This window comes from Bicyclus anynana, chromosome 12 (assembly GCF_947172395.1).
Source record: "Bicyclus anynana chromosome 12, ilBicAnyn1.1, whole genome shotgun sequence".
NCBI lineage: Eukaryota > Metazoa > Arthropoda > Insecta > Lepidoptera > Nymphalidae > Bicyclus > Bicyclus anynana.
The window spans coordinates 5,735,720-5,758,464 of NC_069094.1; the positions used below are offsets into that span (position 1 = coordinate 5,735,720).

The 22,745-nt window shown below is 33.5% G+C and overlaps 3 protein-coding genes across 4 annotated transcripts in view; 1 reads left to right on the forward strand and 2 right to left on the reverse strand.

Moving 5' to 3' along the window:
* LOC112048131 (PH and SEC7 domain-containing protein) overlaps positions 1–12,279 on the forward strand; it is a 68,234-nt gene extending 55,955 nt beyond the window's left edge. Inside the window, exons 14-19 of the mRNA XM_024085529.2 lie at positions 624–781; positions 1,616–1,742; positions 1,874–1,975; positions 2,238–2,382; positions 3,260–3,382; positions 4,191–12,279. Coding sequence (XP_023941297.2) covers positions 624–781; positions 1,616–1,742; positions 1,874–1,975; positions 2,238–2,382; positions 3,260–3,382; positions 4,191–4,313 — 778 coding nt within the window. The 3' untranslated portion in view covers positions 4,314–12,279. The remainder of the gene's footprint in view (positions 1–623; positions 782–1,615; positions 1,743–1,873; positions 1,976–2,237; positions 2,383–3,259; positions 3,383–4,190) is intronic.
* On the reverse strand, positions 9,006–15,199 carry LOC112048130 (BRISC and BRCA1-A complex member 1). Its single transcript, XM_024085526.2, has 2 exons — positions 14,680–15,199; positions 9,006–14,558 (listed from the first exon to the last, which is right to left on the reverse strand). Exons 1-2 carry the CDS (start codon positions 14,718–14,720, stop codon positions 13,775–13,777), a joined length of 825 nt encoding a protein of 274 aa, XP_023941294.1. The 5' UTR covers positions 14,721–15,199; the 3' UTR covers positions 9,006–13,774.
* A 386-nt stretch (positions 15,200–15,585) lies between these two features.
* On the reverse strand, positions 15,586–22,481 carry LOC112048129 (transposable element P transposase). 2 transcript variants are annotated; one of them, XM_052884716.1, is made up of 6 exons: positions 22,236–22,481; positions 21,331–21,537; positions 20,300–20,365; positions 19,903–19,971; positions 18,798–18,878; positions 15,586–17,841 (listed from the first exon to the last, which is right to left on the reverse strand). In XM_052884716.1, the coding sequence occupies exons 1-6, from the start codon at positions 22,270–22,272 to the stop codon at positions 15,593–15,595; spliced, it is 2,709 nt and encodes a 902-aa protein (XP_052740676.1). In that variant the 5' UTR covers positions 22,273–22,481; the 3' UTR covers positions 15,586–15,592. The 2 variants fall into 2 exon arrangements, with proteins under 2 accessions (XP_052740676.1, XP_052740675.1); XM_052884715.1 differs by having other exon boundaries at positions 20,300–20,368.
* Between the last annotated feature and the right edge of the window lie 264 nt (positions 22,482–22,745).

The window sequence follows — 22,745 nt, forward strand, 5'->3', positions numbered from 1 at the left end:
ACTTAAACAGTCGAGTGTCGCCGCTCGGATCGGACGCTTTTGCACACGCTGCGCGACGTGCCTTTACCTTCCCATGTACCCGTAGTCTCGTACCAATCATTCTTAACGAAGTTTAGTTTCATATACAAAATACGTAGTAAGGTATGTTGTAGGCATATCTTTGTAGAGTACCTAGGGCAAACAATGTAAAATACTTCTTTTTTTTGCGTTACGTAATGTGGCTGAATATTTAAAAAGTTATGTGTTGATGTATTGTTAGTCCAATCAATGACGCACGCACTACTTTTTTATTTTATCAACAAGGTATGCGAACATCGCCGTTTAACGTTATTTGAGTAGATGTAATAATATAAAAACTGTAGGTAAATAAAACGGCTTGCTAACAATTTTGTTCGAACTGAATTGCGCCGTATTGTGTCGTAGCGAGAGTCGCTATTTATTTTAATGTCGTTGCGGAGTGTATCTTCTGTACTTATATTATGTTTTCTGTGGCCGAGCTCAACTTCCCGCGGGACACGATCAAGCACCTCTACCACGCGACACGCAACCAGGCATCCTAGGCCTATTAGGTGGTTACTCCATGAATTAATAGTATGACAAATAATAAAAATATGCTTGATCAGGGATACAGAGGCCGCACCCCCTAACGGCACTGAGAACAAAACCTCGGCGCCCGTCGGCAGCAACCCCTTCCTCGACCTCCCCGACCAGAGCCGAGCCGTGGAGTACAAGAAGGGCTACGTCATGCGGAAGTGCTGCTTCGATGCTAATGGGAAAAAGAGTGAGAGAATATTTTTATTGTGTCTTTGTCTTACCTTCAAGACATTTTGTTTATTCCCTTTGAACTTGTATACATTTACCCTGAAAGTTATAATTTTATTTAATTACCAAACTAAAATCGACGTTAGGTAAAAATACCGCCAATTAATTAATTTCTGGGATAAAAAATATATGTCCGTCTCTTGGAAGTAAGTCTAAGTCTCGAGGAAGGGAGGTTTCTAATAAAACTTCACTTCCTAGTTTTACAACTTGCCTATTGCGATAAATCTAAAGTAAAACCTTGTTTATCAGTACAGCTCATACCAAAATTGTTGAAGTAAAAGTTTGTAAATGCGTTACGGAAATTATAATAGGACGATGCTGCCATCTACAGGCATAGTGAAGCAGTACTTTTTAATTTAAACTACCAGAAGATGGCGTTCTTGAAACTTTGAAACAATCCCTTTTTGTACACAGAACATGTTGCGATGCAGTTATGCCTGAGATACACAGATGGCGCTTCGTTTTAATTTTTGAAACCAGTTTTACTTTAGTCGTGGGTGGTCTACAGCACACTAGATTTTTTAACTCTTTTAGCACTGATTCGCACGAGATTTTTTTTAACGTACGTCTTGTCTTTTAATGAAGGACTATTTCCAACGCCCAAAATTAAAAATGCAACGCTGTCGTCTGAGCATATACTTAGGAATGCATTTGTAAATGTATGTAAATACAACAAATGCATTCATTACGTTAAAATGATGAGGGCTTAGAGTACCGAATTTCCGTATTCATAAAGTTTTTATCTTTCGCAAATATTTGTGTGTGTCTCATGATAATCTACATATACTTTCAGCTCCATTTGGTCGTCGCGGCTGGAAGATGTTCTACTGCACGTTACGCGATCTAGTCCTATACCTGCACAAAGACGAACACGGCTTCCGACGGAGTCAAATGTCGGATAACTTGCACAATGCTATCAGGTAAAATTTCTCTTTGTGTTCCTTACACGAACACGACATTACGATAAAACATGAAATATGACAGATATTTTTTAAAAAACATCACTTTTTCCACTAGTCATAACTTTATTTTTCATTTGTTAATTTTTCAGAATACATCACGCTTTAGCAACAAAGGCCACAGATTACACGAAAAAGCAACATGTGTTTAGATTGCAAACTGCCGACCAAGCTGAATATCTATTTCAAACTAGGTAAGTATGGTTTCTACAAAAAGTTAAGATATTTGTTTGTGTAAGTGTAAAATATATAGTTATCCCCATGATTTTTTCTTTATATAAACAAATTGATATTAAACTATCTATTTTCTCTAATTTCTCACAGTGTCAGTCACATCAGTTAAGCAGTCACAGTTGGATAATAAATATAATTAAAATATATCAAGATTTATTTATTTGATTTTGAGATTTATTTATGTGAATGATATTTGTTCATTTTTTTTTTCAATAATTACAGTGACTCAAAAGAGCTCTGCTCTTGGGTGGAGACTATTAACTTCGTGTGCGCCGCGTACTCGGCGCCGCCGCTGGCCGGCGCGGTGGGCTCGCAGCGCAAGTTCCAGCGCCCTCTGCTGCCTTGCACGCACACCAAACTGTCCATGGTATGTTCTCGTCATTGTAGTACATTCAACACGTCATAGTTCGTGACATCATCGTCATCATCATTAACAGCTGATGGACGTCCACTGCTGGACTTGGGCCTCTTGCATGGAGTTCCAAACACCGCGGCCTCGAGTCGCCAGGATCCAGCGGCTTCCGGTAATATTGGGGTTGACAGAACATCGCCGGAGTAGAAACTTCCCACGTCCCAGTCCAGTCCCACATACCAGTACATTCTTAGATATTTTCTTTGTTTTGCATGCGAAAATTATGATGGACACCTACTTTTTTAATCTTAATAATAATCCCGCAATTTAACTTTATAGTGGTCAGATTGTTTACCTATATCTCGTCCCCGTTGGTTTTAATTAAATATCTATAGTGTGTTACAATAGCTTACGCCGCGTAGCCTTCCAGACATATGTTACATTTGACCAAACCTTTATTATCTAGAATTATTTTAGTGTCCCCGAACGCAGAAGCCACGCCACGCCACAGATACAAAACGCCGCTAACGAACAATTTTCTGTAGTTTTCATATCTATACTAATACTATAAAGCTGAAGAGTTTGTTTGATTGAACGCGCTAATCTCAGGAACTACTGTTCCGATTTGAAAAATTCTTTCAGTGTTAGATAGCCCAGTTATCGAGGAAGGCTATATATTATCCCCGTATTCCTACGGGAATGGAAACCACGCGGTTGAAACCACGCGGCGTCAGCTAGTATTTTATACGGACACGCCAGAAACGACTGGTGACGTTGGCCGCCACACGCCACAAAGTGCCGTAACTAGCGTGGTAGCGTTTGTTGTTGAGGCGTGGCTCGTGCGGCGACACTTATTATCCAAGCTGTATGAATAGTATGTCGGTTTGTCCAGCGGGAGCAGCTGGCGGAGCACGAGGAGCGCGCGGCGCGGCTGGAGGAGGAGCTGGCGGCGCTGCGCCACGCGCGCGACCACCCGCACTCCACGCGCGACAAGGACCACTACCTCGTGCACGAGGTATGACTAATCTATAGGTACATAAAATAAATCTGTAGAGAGGTCAATTCTGTACATGAAATATATTTCCAAAATAACTATCGGGGGGTGATTAGTGATCGATCACGAATATGAGCAGAGTAGTGAAGGGAAATGTTAGGAAAACTGGAGAAGTTACTCCATTTTTACAGCGATAATACTGTAAGGGCTGGATTAAAGAGATCTAAGGGCGGACGAAGTCGCGGGCTTCCGCTAGTCTATAATAATATTATAAAGCTGAAGAGTTTGTTTGGTGGGTTGACCGCGCTAATCTCAGAAACTACTGGTCCAATTTGTAAAAATCTTTCAGTGTTAGATAGTCCATTTTTAGAGGACTTCTATACGGTATATATTATCCCCGTATTCCTACCGGAACGGGAACCACGCGGGTGAAACCGCGCGGCGTCAGCTAGTGCTGTAATAAAGCATAACTCGATGTGGAATATTTAACAACAGAAAATATACTTTCATACTCAATTTAATTAAAACTAGTGGACGTTCCACCCTATGAGAGCCCTCAGAGAGCACATTAAGCTATCGGCCCGGTCATTATCATCAGTATCTGATAGCGGGCTTGAATTTATCATTAACACCCTGATCCCGCCAACCTGCATTGGAGCAGCGTGGTGGGTCTAAGTGCAATATCTCCTCTGCATAAGAAAGAAGGCCATGCTCTGTATGTTCTATTTTTTACCGCAATTGCCGCAGTTTTGAGTAATAGGGAACAGTGGACAGCACGAACGGCATTGTATATTTCAGCTTTTTATTGTAATAAATATTTTTTTGACAGATAAAGAGGTACCGCACGTACGCGTACGTGATGCGCACGCGTGGCGGCGGCGCGGGCGCGGACGACGCGGCGCCCGCGCTGCCCGAACGGGCGGCGGCGCACGCGCAGCACCCGCCGCCCTGACGCGCCATGGCGCTGTTCGCCGCCTGCGTGCTCTGATGCGTCCGCTGCGACCGCACCCACTCGCTGGACTATAGTGAATGATGGTACATCTACGAGTATTAGTTACGCTTGCAACTAGTGATTACATATGTAAATTAAAGCATAAAACAAAATGAGTGTGCAGTAGACCACACGACTAGAGTAAAACTTCTATCAAATATAAAAACAAAGCGCCATCTATGAGCCTCAGGCATAACTGCATCGCAATAGATTCTGAAATGTACAAAAGGGATTGTTTCAAAGTTCACTAAGAACGCCATCTACTAGCAGTTTATTAATAACAAATATTGTTTCACTATAGGCCCGTAGATGACAGCACGCATCGCCTGATTACAATTTTAGCACACTATTCATCAACTTACTCCTCAAGTCGAGCGTACGTAAAGAAGTTTTAATGCGATGAATCGTCGATTCTCTTTTTATAAACGCTAAAGCTAAATTTAAAAAAAAAGTATGGGAATGACATTTGCTATCGATATGTCACGTGATCAAGTTATCGATCGGATCTGTCATTTCCATACATTATTATGTTAGTTTTCGAAGCATTAGCGTTTGTAGAAAGGGAATCGACGTGCCTCATAGCTGCAGGTCCAGGTTTATAATGTGTTCATTCATAGGATGATACGGGTGGCAGGGGTCAGTTTGACGAAAGTTTAAGTAGAGATTTACGAAGTGGACATCGAATTAGGGAATACCGATTAAAGAATCTCAGTATGTGTTCAATTCAATCACTGTTTATCTGTGATTGTACGTTATTCGTAGAACTTCACTAACTGGTCTACATTTTACTAAAAAAATAATACGAAACTTCTTATGCACCGTCCTATAATGAACAAGCTATAATTGAAGAATGTAACTTACTCAATTTAATTTAATGATAAATGAAACAAACAATATGATTTTATTTTAAAACTAAAATGCGTGAAGTTATGCGAACTGTTTATCGTTTTAGTAAGATACGCATTATTTCGCAGGCGCGATGAACATAAACAATAACGCACATTTAGTTTAACGCTTTGACATGGTAGATAGTTATCGTAAATGCCTACTGTGAAGTATATAAAATATGTTGCGATTTTCACAAAAAGTTACTATAGTACAATTTTATATTATGCACATTGCAGGTTGGCGCCTAGTGGCGAGGCATTGCGAACCTCTACCTTTTTAAGTCAGTTAAATAATATGACTATTCAACATTTAGCAACATATAGAATACAGCTAAATAAACAGATGGCAGTTCTACTACAAATGCAAGCGTAACTAATATATGTGATAATACTATACATGTGGGTCGTGCGTTTTATAAGTGTCGCGCAAATTTTATAGACAGCAACTCGCCCCAAAACATTAAAGTGAGATACAGTGAAAAGGACATATTTATACAAAATATAATTACAAAATTATATTGTGAATTCTCTGTGGTTACAAAGAATTTATTCTCGCCAAATTCTAAAGGAAAGTGTTTGGGACAGGTAATCTCTTGCAAAGACTATATTGAGAAGTCCAAGATGGATGCAGATCTACAAATGTAATTGTGAATGTTATACAAGTGATAGTCTATGTGAAACTAAATAACTGTAAACAATTAATGGGGATTCTTTTGTAACTGTAAGACAAACCTGTAGCCAAAATATCAATAAATGTTGACAACTGTGAATTTGTCAACATTTGATTATCATGCAAATAGACTTTGCCTTTTAGTCTTGGATTCGTACACGTTATGGTCATTGTCTTTAAATCGTAGACAAAGAAGTAAATAGACAGATAGAAAGCATCTATTGCAAAAAAAAACCAACATAGTAGACAACAAATTGTCTGAGGACTCTGTAAAGAAATGAAACAAAGCGATGCCATGTTTTCATTTTTATTGTTTAATGCAATAATGGATTGATAATATTTAATTAATAATAATAATAGATTTTTATGATTTTCTATTATAAAAATAAAAAATGTATTGAGAATAATAATATTATAGCCTCAAATTTTTGCATACATAAATAACCAGATAGGTATTCCCTGTGCTTACAAATTTATATTGTAGCTTTAATTTGTGAAAAAGTGGTTTAAATGTCACTACACTGATGTTAACCACTTTTTCACCAATTTTAACTGTTACCTGCACTACAGACGTTCAGTTTTAACTGTACAGTTTTATCTAATCGAAATTTCAATGAAAATCAATGACGAGAAAAGTGACGTACACAACCCACATACAATTTAATCGAATTCTACTGTTCAGTTAAAACTTTACATCTGTAGCAGTGGACGTTAGGATGTCAAAATCGTATCTTTTGATTTATAATGGCACGCCAATCAGTTGTCTATTTACTTACTCTGTCTACTCTTTTAATGAACAGCCATTTTCATACCAAGCAGTGTGTGAATGTTGTTGCATATGATATGTAACAAAATGGATGCATGATACTATAGATAATTCTATTTTGGGAAGACGCCTTGTAGCCTTAATACAGGGCAAAATAAAATATCTATAGATGAATCATATTGATATTTTTTTCTTGTAAGTGTAGGTTTCTGTAGTGATACAATCCTATGAAGTCAAAACTGGTAATACCTTTACTTTGGTAATCGTAATTAGCCAGTCAGTATCACTGCCAATCTTGTTTATAAATATATAAAAGAAACACTAAAGTGGCAGTCCAACCCCACCTAATATGTTGCTTAGTTCTATGAAATGGTAATTTTTCTAAAATTTTTCAGCTGCAAAAGTAGACTTATTCTCAGCCCAAATATTATTTGGGCAGAGAGAATAACACGAGCAGAGGGGGGGAATCAATTGTCAAGGGGTTCCTTAACCCTACGTGCTTTGGTCACAAGTCCAGGCCTCGGCTCGGAGGTGTTCTCTCTACTAAGAGATGGACTCTGCACTCACACAGTGAATCCATGGAATGCTAAGATATTCGTCTCAGCCCTAATATTATATGGTGCCTATACCAAAAAACTAAAAAAGTTTTGTATACTAGTAGCGTAACTGTACCATCTATGGAATGTAACAAATTCAGTGCCCCAGAAACATAGTAAATAATTTTCTTTATATTGGTACAGCTGGGTTACAGTGAGCCGCTGGATGTTTGTGGCTCGAGACTAGGATTTGGAAGTACATACAAGAGTAGGTTCAGCATTGGATGTCCATTGGCTGATGATGATGATGATTACTACCGAGACAAGTCTCTCAGCATTGAATACATAATAGTGCAAGTACTATCAGGCCAAGGATTTAACCTTTTGGACCTTTTGGACCATGGGCATTTTGACAGCCAAGTGGTTACGCCACATATGTATGTGTGATGTTCCTAAAGACAGCAATGTAACAAAACTACAAAATAAACGTTTAATCAACTTTATTTCAATAACATTTAGCGAGTCCCGTTTCCAGTCACAAGACATATTAACTTAGTAAGTTTTGTGTTTGGTCACAAAGAGGACTCATGTTTTCGTGTATGGTCGTTTGGTCTTTACTTAAGTACAATGGACAACCACTTTTGAAGGAACATGTATAGAACCTTACTCTTTAAACCTCCACTTTGAGCTAATAATAATCAAGAATTGTAAGATCTGAGCTACTGAAGCACATAATTATAACAAAATAGAGAATACGCATGGCCAAATATTTTTCATCGACATTTTTTATCAGTTTAAATTATGAACTTTAGTTATAGCTATTGGTCAGATCGTAAGTTCAGTTAAAGGGTCAATAGAAATCTTTGACATTGGTGACGTCATAGTCAAAGTTCGTTTAACGCGATAATATGTTTAAAACATGTCACATATGTCAGAAAGCGATTAAAAATATACATGCGTATTCACTTTTAAATACATAATAATAAATATATAATAAACAATACAAAATAAATTAGTATTTAACAACCCTTTCACACTGGCATTTCTTCAGGGTTCTTAGAACATAATTATTCATATAGAACATTCATAGCAGACGCTGCGAAAACGTGACGCAGGCGTTGCGTCAATGATGATTATAGTGATTAGATTATTATAGTTTACACAACTTAGTACCAGATCCGGCATAAGAAATATGTACCCTCATCTGATATTTAATTGGGATAAGAAATAAATTATAGTCAATCACATTCACATTGCACATAGGTTGCGTAGTAAAATTGCGGCCGGATATTATTAAATGATTATTATTCTTTTTTAATTTATTTAATCTCCCCTCTCTTATTGGTTAATGAAAAAAATCGTACACTAGTAAGTAGAATATACTATTATATAATATAAAGTAAAAGTTGCCTGTTTTCAGACCGCAACTGTGGGGTTGTCAGATATAAACAGTCAAGCAATGTTATTTATATATCCTCATCAGTTATTTAATAGCCTAACATGTCAAATGAAAGCTTAATTTAACTGTATTAGGTTACCTTTGATCTAGTTCACGGTTTCCTAGATTTTGTATGAAAAATGTGTTTGGCCGCAATTTAACTATGCAAACTATTCAATTTAACTATGCAAACTATATGCAATGTGTCACTGTGACCATTATCTATCATTTATTTCTTATCACAATAACAGATGAGGGTATATATATCTAATTCCGGATCTTAGACCAAGCGTGTATAGTTGCGGTGACATCAATGCACTGTTAGACAAATAGATTTACATAAAGAAACACCAGTGTAAAAGGAAATGTTATAATTTTGTAATTTGTGATTAAGTATTTTGTACATTTAGACACTATACTTATAGAATATATACATACTTAATATTATTACCAGGATTTAAGTAAAACTAAATAAATATCTTACATGTGGAAAAAAAAACAATTGGGTTAAAAATTTCATCTTGACATACACTGTTATACATAACTTTTATTTTAGTTATAAAAGGACCTATGTACTATACTATTATATATGGCTATTTCGAAAACAACTTCTGCATTACTTATACCAGCAGAGTGCGACTGCATTCACTTAAGTATTCTCTTGGTATTCACTTAAGTAATTGTTTGTAATAAATTTAATATAAATTAAAAATAAAATTATGATTACTTAAAGTCTTAATTGTAAACTTAGGGAACTTCAAGTTGAATGGTAATGTAGTACGGTATAGAATATATATAGAAACTGTGTTGTTTCAACTTTGTTATAAGACTGAATGTTACATCACGACCACATTCCATTGCTGTTGAGTATGCAGTAAATGTGTTTCGCCGATTTACTAAAAAAGGAAAAATCTTGTGATACAAAAAATTTCGAGATAAAATACTTACTAAAATTATCATCACATAATGGCTTTTAACACAAATATTCATGTATAAAATTTATCATAGCTTTTCACCAATAGCATGCAATCTTTAACGTTTCTGAACATTGTGCGATAAGCTGTGCAATACAAGCTTTTAGATATCAACGGTAACATAGAGGGGCGGCGGCAGGATATCCGAGAAGTATTAAAGATTGCATCCTACTGTACCACTTTGTGAAATATTCTGACAAAATTTACACATTAATATTTTATATTAATTTTGTTTAAATTTAAATAAAGGTTTATGGAAACCTAAAAAGTCGCTTAAACATCACAAAGTCGAAAGTATTTTAGGTTAATAATTGTGTAATAAAATAATTTATGTAATAAAACACTTGAATTCTGTTTTTTAGGATGAGTAAATATAGACTTTCGATTGCTGTAATTTAGTATTCATTTTTTTATCATTAAATAACAGGAAATGTTATTATTATTAGCGTAAAAGTTAACAAGTAGTAACAAGCAATGTTTTGACTTTTGAGTACACACAATTATTAGAATATCAGTAGTTACATATATAAAATATCAAATCATCTAGTCCTGTCTTCCTTGAGTAATTTGCTTTAATACCATGATTCAAGAGCTAACTAAGATTTAAAACAATCGAATTATGCAATTAAAAGAAATCAAATTGTATTTATAAATAATAAATGGTTAACTTACAGTGGAATTTAGATGCTGTAGGGGCATCCCTAGAGGATCATTCAGGGGAACACTCATCGGGTGGATGATTCCCTGGGGGTGCCCCTACAACGGCTATGAATTTCACCCCAGGAGATCATTCACCCGCTGAGTGTCAAATTCTCAAATAAATAGAAGTAAAATGCGACACTCAGAGGCTGAATGATACCCTGGGGGTGCCCCTACAACGTCTATGAATTCCACTGTTAAAAACAAATATGCTTAAAAGCAAGTATTGTTTAACATATTCATTAGTATAGAACAATTAGCCCCACTCTAGTGGTTCTCAACAATATATTATAATGTTAATCTAAATAAATGATAACGGTTGAAACATTGATATTTTATAAAAATCAATGCCACAAAGCAAGATGATTTGAAAGCATTAAAAACTATAATTTTACTATTTTGCATCTTTTATGAAGTCTTGGCTGTCAAGCTAAAGGTATATTGCTTTAATTGTTCTCTCTATATAACTATTAGTTTCATTACAAACTGAATGAAGGTTTGTTATCATTCCATGTTTTATTAGAATATTGTTTATTTGGGAAATAATTTATGTGGTATAATAGGCTAGTTGACACTTTTTTTAAATGGTCTTAAATAATTCATTATTGTTCTACTAGACAAAAATTTTTTTTTTCATATTTTTTTGAGACGTGGTTACATGAAAATATTGGTTTTTAAATATGTTTTTTTACAATACGAGCCAAAACGCCTGTCGGCCATGACAGTCTATATTTCAACTGTTTCATGACGTCACTACAAGAAATCCCATATAAATGGAGCGTTTGACAAAAATATTAGTTATCAATTAGTTCGACGTTTAGTACGTCAAGGGTGTTAGTGACGTCACAAAATGGACGGCAGCGTTTTTGACAAAAAAAAAAATTTGAAAAAATACGTGATATTTAAATTAAGTTTTAAAAGAAATCCACTTTTAATAATTGATATCAATATATTTAGGACCCTTATTCCATGTACTACATGAAATTAATATTGTTTATATTAAATTTGATATAAGTCAACTACCCTATTGTTTAGCTTGTTTTATATTTTTTTCTTTAAGGCTTCATGTAGACTCGGTATGTTTGACTTTGGCTGAATTTATAACAATATTGTAAATAGATTTTAAAGTATTGAGACTGATAAGTGAAGTTATTTATTTCTTATATAAATCAACCAGTGTCAAATCTTGGGGCTCACACAAAAGCGCCTGGGATCACAGATACACCATGCTATTGTATAGTAATGTGTAGAATCGAAACGGATTCTATGAAAGATTTATGAAATACATTGATAGTATTACCCTTGATATATTTCTTAAAACAAGCTCTTTGTATGTTTTATCATTTGCCTAGATTACTTTAGTGAAGTTCTATAAACACTTTGTATATTTTTTGTTTGATATGGCAGAAGTTTCATAGATACAAACAAGTCTTTATTGTGTTACCAGAAATAACAACAAATAAAAAGTAATTACTAACTAAAGTTAAAATATTTGACTTTTTTATCTTTTTGTTAATTAACTTCCTAATGTTTTTGTTTATGTGAACCAGAATGGTTTCATAGCCAACAAATTGATCTCTCTGTTAACATGTCATATATGAAGTACAATGTTTTGGTTAACACAATCAAGACTTGTAATAAACATAAATGTCTGCTATCTGCATAAAATTGTTTACAGATTTTACTTTTTAATTGATCAAATTTTACTTTTAGGGAATAAAGAATAAATGTAGATAGTGATGGTTGATTATGATTATTAGTATATTATGTATTTATATGATCAACTTACAAATATTTATCACAAAATGTATTGAAAAAAATCTAAACATTTTTGTAAAACTTTATTTTTTTCTTTTATTTATAATATGCTTTTATTTTTTTATTTACAAAAAAAATGTACAGTTTGATTAGTTTTATTTTGTTTTAAATAAAAATGTTTGCCTTGAGCTTGTGAAAACTGTGTGCTTATTTAATTGAATATGAAAATGAAGTGAATTGAAATTCAAGCTTATTCAAATGTAGCCAATTTCAATTGCTTCATAGTCACCTTTCCTACACTTTACCGTACCTTGATATTATTCAAAGATAATATTGTAATTACTTTCCTATATAATGTAGACATCTTATACAAAATAGTACATTATCATATAAGTGTGGTAAGTTGGAAATTTCAGCTGAGGCGATATTGCAGCTCGAGCCAAAGGCGAGAGCTATACTATGGAAGTAGAGGCTGTAACTATCAAAGCGCACATATGTCATACGACGTTTTATAACACATTTGCGATGAAACAAGCTTTGAATACACTTTCTGAAAATGAATTTGCATCTTTGCCTGTGTTCCATATGATGACATTTTGATACGCTTGTCTTTTTTGCACAGATAGCGTAATGCGTGCGTTTTTTTAGGCAAATGCACTAAAAACAGCCAGTAATAGAGTAAATTAATATTTTTTGTGTTTCTGTAACAGATTTTGTTTTCTGTTACAGGTTGTCATTTATTGTCAAAATTATTTAATGTTTATTTTTTCATTATATTTTATCAGACAAAATTAATTTTATTCATAAAATGTTTAGCATTTTTCTGACATAAAACCTCTTTGCTAAAATCTTAAAAAGGTTTTATATTACATTACGTCACATGTGCATTTTACATTACACATGTGAGTAATTAGATACATTACAATATTAAAATTGGTAAAATAAGAGATACTTAACGAGCAAATGTGTTATAAACTTATTTTATCCATTCCTTGTGGCTAGTTATAAATGTTGCAAGGGCTAGTGTTTATGTTGCAAGTAAAACAACTGGACCAATAAGAATTACATTAATTAAAGCTGCCTACTTTCATTGTGAAAAGTAGGCACTTTCACTTTCACTTATATTCCTTATATTCCTGCAGTTCATAATTCCATGAGTGAATTTTGCTAATCCATATCCACATATTTTATAAAAATTTTGGATTAAGATTTTCTTTTGAATCACTTTGGATGGTTGTTTAGATTTTCATGCAAATGTAGGACTCCCTGACAACTGTACAGATGCAATTCCTACTTCTTCAAAATTTTAATTCTGATTCTGTATGGAAGACGGGGAACAAAATGTCGAAAGCAGGTTGCAGGAGCAGAAGAACAATCTTTAAAAGGGCTCTTTTTTTCAACAAAATTAAGCCATTGCTTTGAAAGTGTATTTTAAATCTTTATACATCAATAACAATTAATTTTATTAGTCAGAAGTGTTGTGTTGTGACCAGAATGAAATTTGTACACACTTTTTACACTTAGTGGAAGCACTTGTACTTTATTGTTGTACAACAAGTCAATGCACCAGTTAAATATGTGTTGACACAGATAAATATTACGACCTTAAAACATACATTGCTGATGATTTATGGACAAGTCTCACCCCTTTTCAGGGTTGTACTATAGAATTGAACATACAGTCTACAAATCTGTCAATACTTAGACCCAAATGAATAATCTGTATTTTTTTGCAGGGGTCTTTGTAAAGGATGTGCGAGCAATTTAACAATACAATCGTGTACTTTAGTTGCATTCCTTGACACTTCAAATACATATGAATAACCATTATCCAAATCTTGAAGGGAGTCATAAACTTCCTCACATTTATGAAGAGCACAATCCTCTTTGTGCACTAACAGAATATCTATATAGAAATACAACTGCTTCTTGAGATAATTAAAATAGCTCTCTTCATGGGGGATTATTGGAATGCAGTTTGAACGTGCATACAATACAATCATGCGTACAACATATGGAGGAGGTAATATACACTCAGCTTGTTTATATTCAGGTATTTCAACCTCATCTTGCAGTATCTGAAAGATTTTCTGGAAATCAAAGCTTTCAGACGTACTATCTTCACTATTGACATAATCGACAGCATTTAGAATGTCTTTGATGTTGTTTGTAAAGTTTTGTACAAACAATGCCTCTGAATTTTTAAGGGCAAGCAAAGCAAATTCTGTTTTCTTATTAATAGCATGTTTAGAGTATATAAAGAAATCCAAAACTCTCTTCAACATGTTAATTCGTGTATAGGTGGTACCATCATTTAGCCTAAAGATGGAATTTTTATCTTCATAACAAACATCTAGGCATATAATAATCCTCTCCGGTACGTTGACATTAGGCAAGTTGTGTTTCTGGAAGTTTGCTATCACTTGTTCTTGTAAATTCGCGTATTCCTCAGTCAGAGTGTTCTTGGGTTTTGGAGAACTGTAAATCAAAGGTATAATGTGTTAACATATTATATCGATGTATCACGTAGTTATAAAGGTTTTTAAAGTATCAACAGAATTATAATTATTGCTGTAATCGTTTTTTTGTTATAGCTTACTTTGATTCCTTCGTTTCTTGTGATATATCTGGAGAATCCATTATTATTGAACGTATTTATTCCTCGGAATTTACACGTAATTTTAATGTTATAAATATTTGATGAATTTAAAAATATTTAAGACATAAGAAGAAATTGAATTGTAAATAAAAATAAAAATACATTCACTCATTCATCAACATCAAAATCAAATATCTTTTTTTTATTCAATTTATTTTTATTTTACGGCCCTGGATACTGGATACCTGCCTATGTTCTAGTATCTGTGGTTCTAGCCAGAGTAAAAAGTGTGCTTTTAGGCTTCATGTGAGTTTAGATAAAGGCCGCGTGCGTAAAAGCGATCTTCTTGTCAGTAATTTATGCACGAAAAAATCCATTTAGTTTATTAGCTTTGGAGTTAGGAGTTGCATCGCGCCCAATTTTATGAAGGAAAGGGTCTATAATTAAATATCTGTGCCGACTGATAGACTGCAACTGCAAGGTATAGGTCTTTATCTAAGAAAAAGTATACATTCTCCCTCCACGGTCTGTATCAAAGAGTAGAGTAAGTATGTGGGAAAAGAGAGCCCTCTTCAGAGTTTTTTTCGCGGAAATATTGAACTCGTAGCGACCTCTACAACTTGCATCCGAACTAAATCTGACTATATATAGATATACCTATCCATGCATATCTACTGTTACACCCTTTCATTTCAAATGTTTCAATACAATTCCCGCCGCTTAACTTCACTAAGCTGAAAATATGGTAGGCTGCCATATTACAGTAGCAAAGAAACACGGTGAAAACTGTATATTTTAGGGATTATGCACTAACTGAAAGTATATTATAATTTTTATAATTCGGCAAAATATTTTCAATTAGTACATACGAAATATTAGGATAAGTACATAAATAAAACAAAGAGAGATTTTATTATTTTTTATTTTTGTATTTTTTATGTTTGTTGTAATATATTTGCGCCGCAATTTTAGTGTCATCGTCCGATTCTTTGTATGTTATTTTTCCACTTAAAATACGGTTAATGGATCTACACCAACTGTTTATTATCAAGCATATAGATATATCCGTAATATATTCTTTACACCTTTCCCCATGTTTACTGCAAAAAATGGGGAAATTGACTAATAGATTTGTAACAGTTTTTATATTTCTTTTTGTATTATTAATTGGCACATCTTTTTTTAAAAACGAATTCGTTATATTTTGTATATCATGGAAACAATTTTGCATTGCTTCATTTGGATAGCATAACCATTTTTTTTTTTCATATTCCTTCGCTTTAATGAAAGTATTATTAATTTCATTTTTATTTTTGAAGTCTAACATAGAATTTCTGCAGCTTTTACAAGATTTTACAATATTTTTTAAACATTTAGTCAAGACCCAGCCACATACGTAATTTCTTTGCCCCACGTCTGGTTCAAGAACAAAATCGTTTATTAAATTTTCGTTTAAAGGAATATTATTGTCCCCAGTGGAAGCAACAGGAGCATCTTTATTTTGCTTTAAAAAAAAATGTAGACTCTGGAGGCATTCATTTACGTCTTCTTCACAGTTAGCTCTTTTAGAGTGTGGTAAATTGTAATTATTTAACAATAAGGCTTTGAATGCCCCCTCAAAAGACATTGTATTTGGAGAATTATTTCTCGCTCCATAGCTCCTGATGTTCCCAAAGAAATTTTCAACTGGGTCCTGATTAAAATTTCTGCTTAATACTGCATCATAACCATATTTCTCAAATAAAATTTTGCAAATTGCTTCCATGCCATTAATCGTTTTTATTAAATTTGTTACAGATGGTACACTTGTTTCCACTAACCGTATTTTATTTCCAGATACTTTTTTTTGCAAAAATTTTATTGACTTTAGTGTCACTTTTGCTTTCATCCATAGTTCATGGTGCGGTGAATTTTTTCTAATTGCTCCTTTGTAAATTTTACCATTGGGTATATTAAATGTGCTGACATTAAGGCTATCAAATATTTTATCAATTAAAAGAGTTATATCTACTAAATTATTGCATTCTGCAGGCAGGTGTCCTCTGGCCACCAAATGGTCGGTAACCACGGCCATACTGTGGCTGAAAATCTGTGTAGCAGATTTAACCCTCATTTTGTTAATTTTTTCGGGATTAATGTGTTCTTCAGTAATTTTATTAAGCAAACGTAGCTCTCCACGCGCTTTATCTGCTGCATAAACCTGCTGGTAATAATCCCACTTTACTAATCTACTTTCGTTCTTATAATTATAAATCATATTTTTGGTAATCAAATTATTTCGAATACCTTTTATTAGATGAGGAACATCATATAAAGGTATTATTTCGTGCCCATTTACGGAAAACATGTCATGTCGCCATTCTTTGCCTTCTTTTATAAATGACTGTCTAGTGTCACTAATTAATTCTGTTATTGCGCTTACATTAACAGGACCTTGGTCACACACAGTGTTAAGAATAATAAGGCCACTTTTTAGAAGTTCTGTCACAACAGATTTAATGAGGATTTTCATTTCAATTTTTTGAAGGCCACTTGTAAAATAATAAGCTACAGGCTGTTTAAAATTTTGTTTTAAGCCCTTTATCATAAAAACAAGAGCATGATCAGCAAATTTTGTACTTTTCGATGTGGCAAACCCTTCAATTTTATCTTTTGCCTTATCAAAAAAGATCTGGGGTGTCAAAGACATTTCGTCGAATATAAGGCTGCATAATCTGTCAGGAATTTCCTTTTCAAGGACGGTCTCTTTAATTTTTTTTAATAAAATGGGATTTATACCGGGGCACAGTTTTATGCTGCTTAGTAAACGTTTCATTGCTTTTGATGAGGGCAATGTAAAATATTTATATAATAAGGAGTAGCCTTTTGGACTTTTTTTATACAGTGACAAGGCAAGTATTTTCTCTTCGAGTGTAAACCGTCTGCCCTTAGGTTTTTTCATACCCTGTAATTGCATATGCACAAATAATTGCGCAGGTGTCCTCATATTCTTAATGACATGTTGAAATGCTACATCATTGTGCAATTTTGTTGCACTTGCCAGTCTGGCTTTAAAAGACTTTGTTTTTTTCCTCAAACAGCTTATTTCTGTTTGCAGATGCTTGATTTTTCTTGAAAAGGGTTTCATCTGGATGATGTCATACGATGCTGAGACCTTGGAACCTGGAAAATAAATATTTATTTACAATAACAATTAGTAAAAAACAGGAATCCATACAGGAAACCTGATGTTACTCATATGATTTGTTGTAGATGTTTTGTTTTGTTATCTGTTAATTAACTAGAAATAGAAACTGCCCACCAGTTTCTTACAATATATTTCTAAAATATCACTGAAAATGTTAATGTCTATAACTTCTTAACCAATAATACTGAATAATTGACAATTATTCTATTCTAGTAGATGCCAATTTATTATAGGTATAAAGAAACTCTCAATCTGATATTTTAGAAAACCTAAAACCTTTTGCATAGTTTCAAAGATCTAAGCATACAGATAGCCAGAAGTAAATTTATTTTATGCTGTTTTAAGATATAACTTACAATGATTATATTAATACAATAAAGTTAAAAGGATGCTTAATTGGTTTGGTGTTTAGCCTATGTGGCTTTGTTTACGGCGATTTATCGATTACCAAAAAAACTCATAAATCGCGTCAGATTAGGGCAAGATGTTGATGTAGGGTAAAAAAAAGTGCATTTCGAAAATCTGACGTTTTGAGTCTAAATTAAGGGTTACAGGGTTACAAATTTGCAAGCGTTCCAGGCTGGTTGAATATTTCTGATGATCGACATTTTTTAATATTGCCGCCTCACTCAAGTATTTTGAGAAATTCCCTTTTGGGCTTGAGTTCCCCTACAATATGAAAATTTCAGTAAGTCCAGAGTCGGGAAGTTTATGATGCTACAATTTCATGCCTCGGATAACAGGTTAGGCCATCTGTACCTGTCACTATCATAACATCTGTTAGTTTGTTAATTCATTAATAGATGAATAATCATTATAAGACCGCCAACCCGCGTTATAGCAACTAAGTTTAAGTCTAAGCTCCTTTTCAAAAAGGCTTGGTTCTGTAGTGAATTGATAATGAATAATGATAAATAGAAATATTATTTACCTTTTTCAAATGATTTCCTCATTGATTTGCTAGTTGTGCTATAATTATGCTCCTGCATCATATTTGATACGAATACAATGTCTGAAACAAATGTAAACAGAATTACACTTTATCATTAGAAAATCCATGAAAAATCTACTTTAATATTATTTAGTTACTAAATATGTAATAAGAAATTAAATACGTGTCTTAAACAGTGAAGTAAAACATCGTGAGGAAACCTGCATACCTGAGAATTTTCTTAACTCTCTATGTGTGTGAAATCTGCCAATCCACATTGGGCCAGCATGGTGGACTATTGGTCTAACCCCTCGCATTCTGAGAGGAGACTCAAGCTCAGCAGTGAGCCAAATATGGGTTGACAATGAAAGTATGAAATAAAATATTTCATCAATATGTTTAAGATGAAGTCAATATTAAAACTTTAAACTATTATGAAATATTTAACCAATATAATATTATTAAACCAATATAATATTATATTGTGTTGTCATCTGTTTTACTTAACATCCATCTGCCACTTAGCTAGCCTGATTACACAGACAAAAAAAAACATAGATTTAAAAAACGTCTATACTTCTTTGTATAGAATAGGCGCCGAAAGTACTGAACTGATTTAAATGGAATTTGGCACAGAGTTAATCTAGAGCCTGAGAAAGGATATAGGCTACTTCTTAGTGCACAAAAATGGCAGAACTTAACATTTTGCTCCTCCTTCCTTCTTTCCTATATATTTTCCGATTTTACTCTGGATCAACACATAAGCTTTCACACTTTTCATCCCCGAAAAATCCATGGTTCCCGCGGGATTTGTGAAAAACTGAATTCAACGTGGACGAAGTCGTGGGCGTCCGCTAGTGATGTATAAATAAGTATCTAGTTAAATAATTAACGAATTAATTATTAACTAATATTTTTGTCAAATGCTCCATTTGTATGGGATTTATTACAGTGTCGTAATGAAACAGTTGAAATATACTATCATGGCCAACAGGCGTTTTGGCTCATATTGTCAATAACATATTTAAAAACTATGTTTTTTAAAACACATATCACGCAGTTGAAATTGTACTATCAAAAACTGCTAGTGTATAATAAAAAGTACCTGTATTTGAAGCATTGGAAGTTGACGATTGCTCGATAAGCTTGTTGCTGGAACTCCCTGCAGATTGTTCTGAAATTGTAATAAAATCAAATGAATTTCATTATAACCTTCAGTATACTATATTTATATAGTCTTAAAATTCTGAATTTGTTTATTTCAAGTAGGCTTAGTTTATATCCACTATTAAAACATCCTATTTGTAGTGACTCTACCGCCTGCTCAGAAGGCAGTCACTTTCTTCATTGTTTTTGTATTACTTGCAAGTCCTGTTTCAGTTGTGCTTTAGTCATTAGGCTTACAACATTGACAATTTAAATAGTAACCAGAAGTACCCTAATAATAACTAGTCAAAATCAATGTGCATTGTTTATCAACAAACAATAATAAATAATAGTACCTGTATTTGGAGCTTCCAATGTTGCAGGTTGAATGATAATACTGTTATCACATTTTGTGGCAGATTCTTCTGAAATAATTGAAAATTAAATTATATGTAAAGCTTGTAACTGAACAGGTTAATAAAGTGTTGTTATAAGATGTTATTTAATTAGTTTATCACAATATTTGGGGAATGCACACAAGGGCCATACAACATTGGCCTAGAGAATTATATGGAGATAATAATAAAATGATGTATAAAGAAGGATGTGGATAAATAATTTGCTTAATAAAAGCATTTTTCTTGAAGAAAAATAAATTTTTTATCACAATGGCAAAATGTTCGCCAGTGTGAAGTAACATTTGAAGCTGTGTATTTTTTTGTATACTTTTTTCTGTTACCAACAAGCTTAACAAACAAGAAAACGAACAAACAAACCAATCGTAATCCTTCCAAAATATTGTAAAACTCAGGCTGTATGTTCAACGATCTTAGCCTGTCCACAACAGGGACAGGCTAAGATCGTTGTGGATAAATTAAAGATGAATTAAAAATGGCATAAAACTTTTATTGATGAAGTAATTGTTTCATTATTAAAGTAGATCGCAGGGTGGTTAAGGTAGGCCTGGGCCTTTTGACGGCCCTCCATTTATAAGCCTTATGTCCTGGGGTCTAAGTGATTTAACATCCCAGTACAATGTCATGTAGAAACAGTAAGTGGTGTTGATATCATCACCTACTCCTAACAAGTTAGCCGTCTTCCATCTTTTATTGCATTGTCACTTTCCACCAGGTGTGATTTCAGTCAACATTGATTGTATTTGTTGACTATGTATCTGACTGCAAAAAAATTTTGAATACAAAGGCTATTAACATTATTTATATTTAGTTATTAAAATCAACTTTATCAGTTTTGATAATTTGCAATAAACTTGAATATAGTTTATTCTACCTTTGTTAACCTCTGATTTGTATTAATGAGATTGAAATGTCCAGTTTTCTGTATAGGAAATGAAGGACCACAAAATCACTATTATATATGTACCTACCTCTAAGATTAAGTGACGGAACAGCCAATGCATTAAGCCGTTTATTCCGGTTTCTATCTTGTTCAGTAAAATGAATGTCACAGATCACTTTCTTCTGGTAATGCTCATAATCAGATGCTGTGGTTAGTTTGCCACCAACTAGTTTAACCCAAGCTTTAAAACGCTCAAGGCATTTATTAGCATTAGGAAAACGATGCATTGGGATACCTGAAAATGACAAATTCAAAATTGTGAGTTGTATTGAAAAAAAATAGATAAATGTATATATAACCTAAGTTTAGAGACAGTTGTTCTAAAATTCAATGGTTTGCTGTGCGGGTATGAGGTTTATAGTGTGGTAGAGTGAAAAATTCCACACTGAGCCTGTGACAAAGGTTTAAAAGGATTCTCTAAGACACATTAACACTCGTGACTTGTTTTGTTCTACCTACCTAGCTAAATTTGGTAACATCCTAGAGCAGGTTTGAATAGCCATTCCTTTCACAATCACATTTAACTAACCATAGAACCATTTATAGTTAAGTATTTTATTTTATTATAATAATAATAATAATTAATATATATTAGTCATGGTATTTATTCACTTTTGTAGTCTCTGCAAAAGAAGAATATGTTTATTCTCCCATGATGTTCTAGTACCATTAGCTACTATCAAACAAGGGGGAAATCATTGTAATGCAAACCCGAGATGTCAAATAAGACATATCATTTGGAATTGAATGATTTTTAGGTCTATTAATATGGTCTAGTCAAGTGAAGTGCCTAGATTTGAATATGGCTTGCTTGTGAAACAAATGTATCAATAATTTGCCAGCATGCAGGAAACATATAATGCAAAGGATTTTTTTGTAATTTTGACTTTTATGTTTAAAACGACTTACAATACAAAAATATAATGCTCTTACCACTGGGAACACATCCAAAAGCGCACAACTTAGGCATTTTGAGTCACTGTTCATAAATAACAATAAAAGCGTCCTTTCGCAATACTGTGTAACACTATTTCGGGGCAAAATCACAAAAAGCAAGGCGGAGGAGAACAAACTCAACTCAACACACTTTTTTTGAGTTTTACAACCGAAATACACAATGGAGAGATCAACTAACATGCGCACGCACAGAAAGAAGTTTCACCATTGTATTTTGTCAACCATTTTGATTTGCATTTTGCGATAACAAAAATATTTTGTTTGTTAGAAGTACATTGCCAGAGTTAAAAATATTTTTATTAAAATAGATTTCTTTATTACTGTTTTATTGATTTCAGGACATTATTCTATTTAAACATATTTTATTTAACATTAAATAATTTTTTTTTTAATATTTCGTAATTTTTCAAATATTTTTTTTAAAAAAACGACATCTATCGTGTCGTATAAAAGTTATTAGTTCAGATGCAATCTTTAGATGGCGCT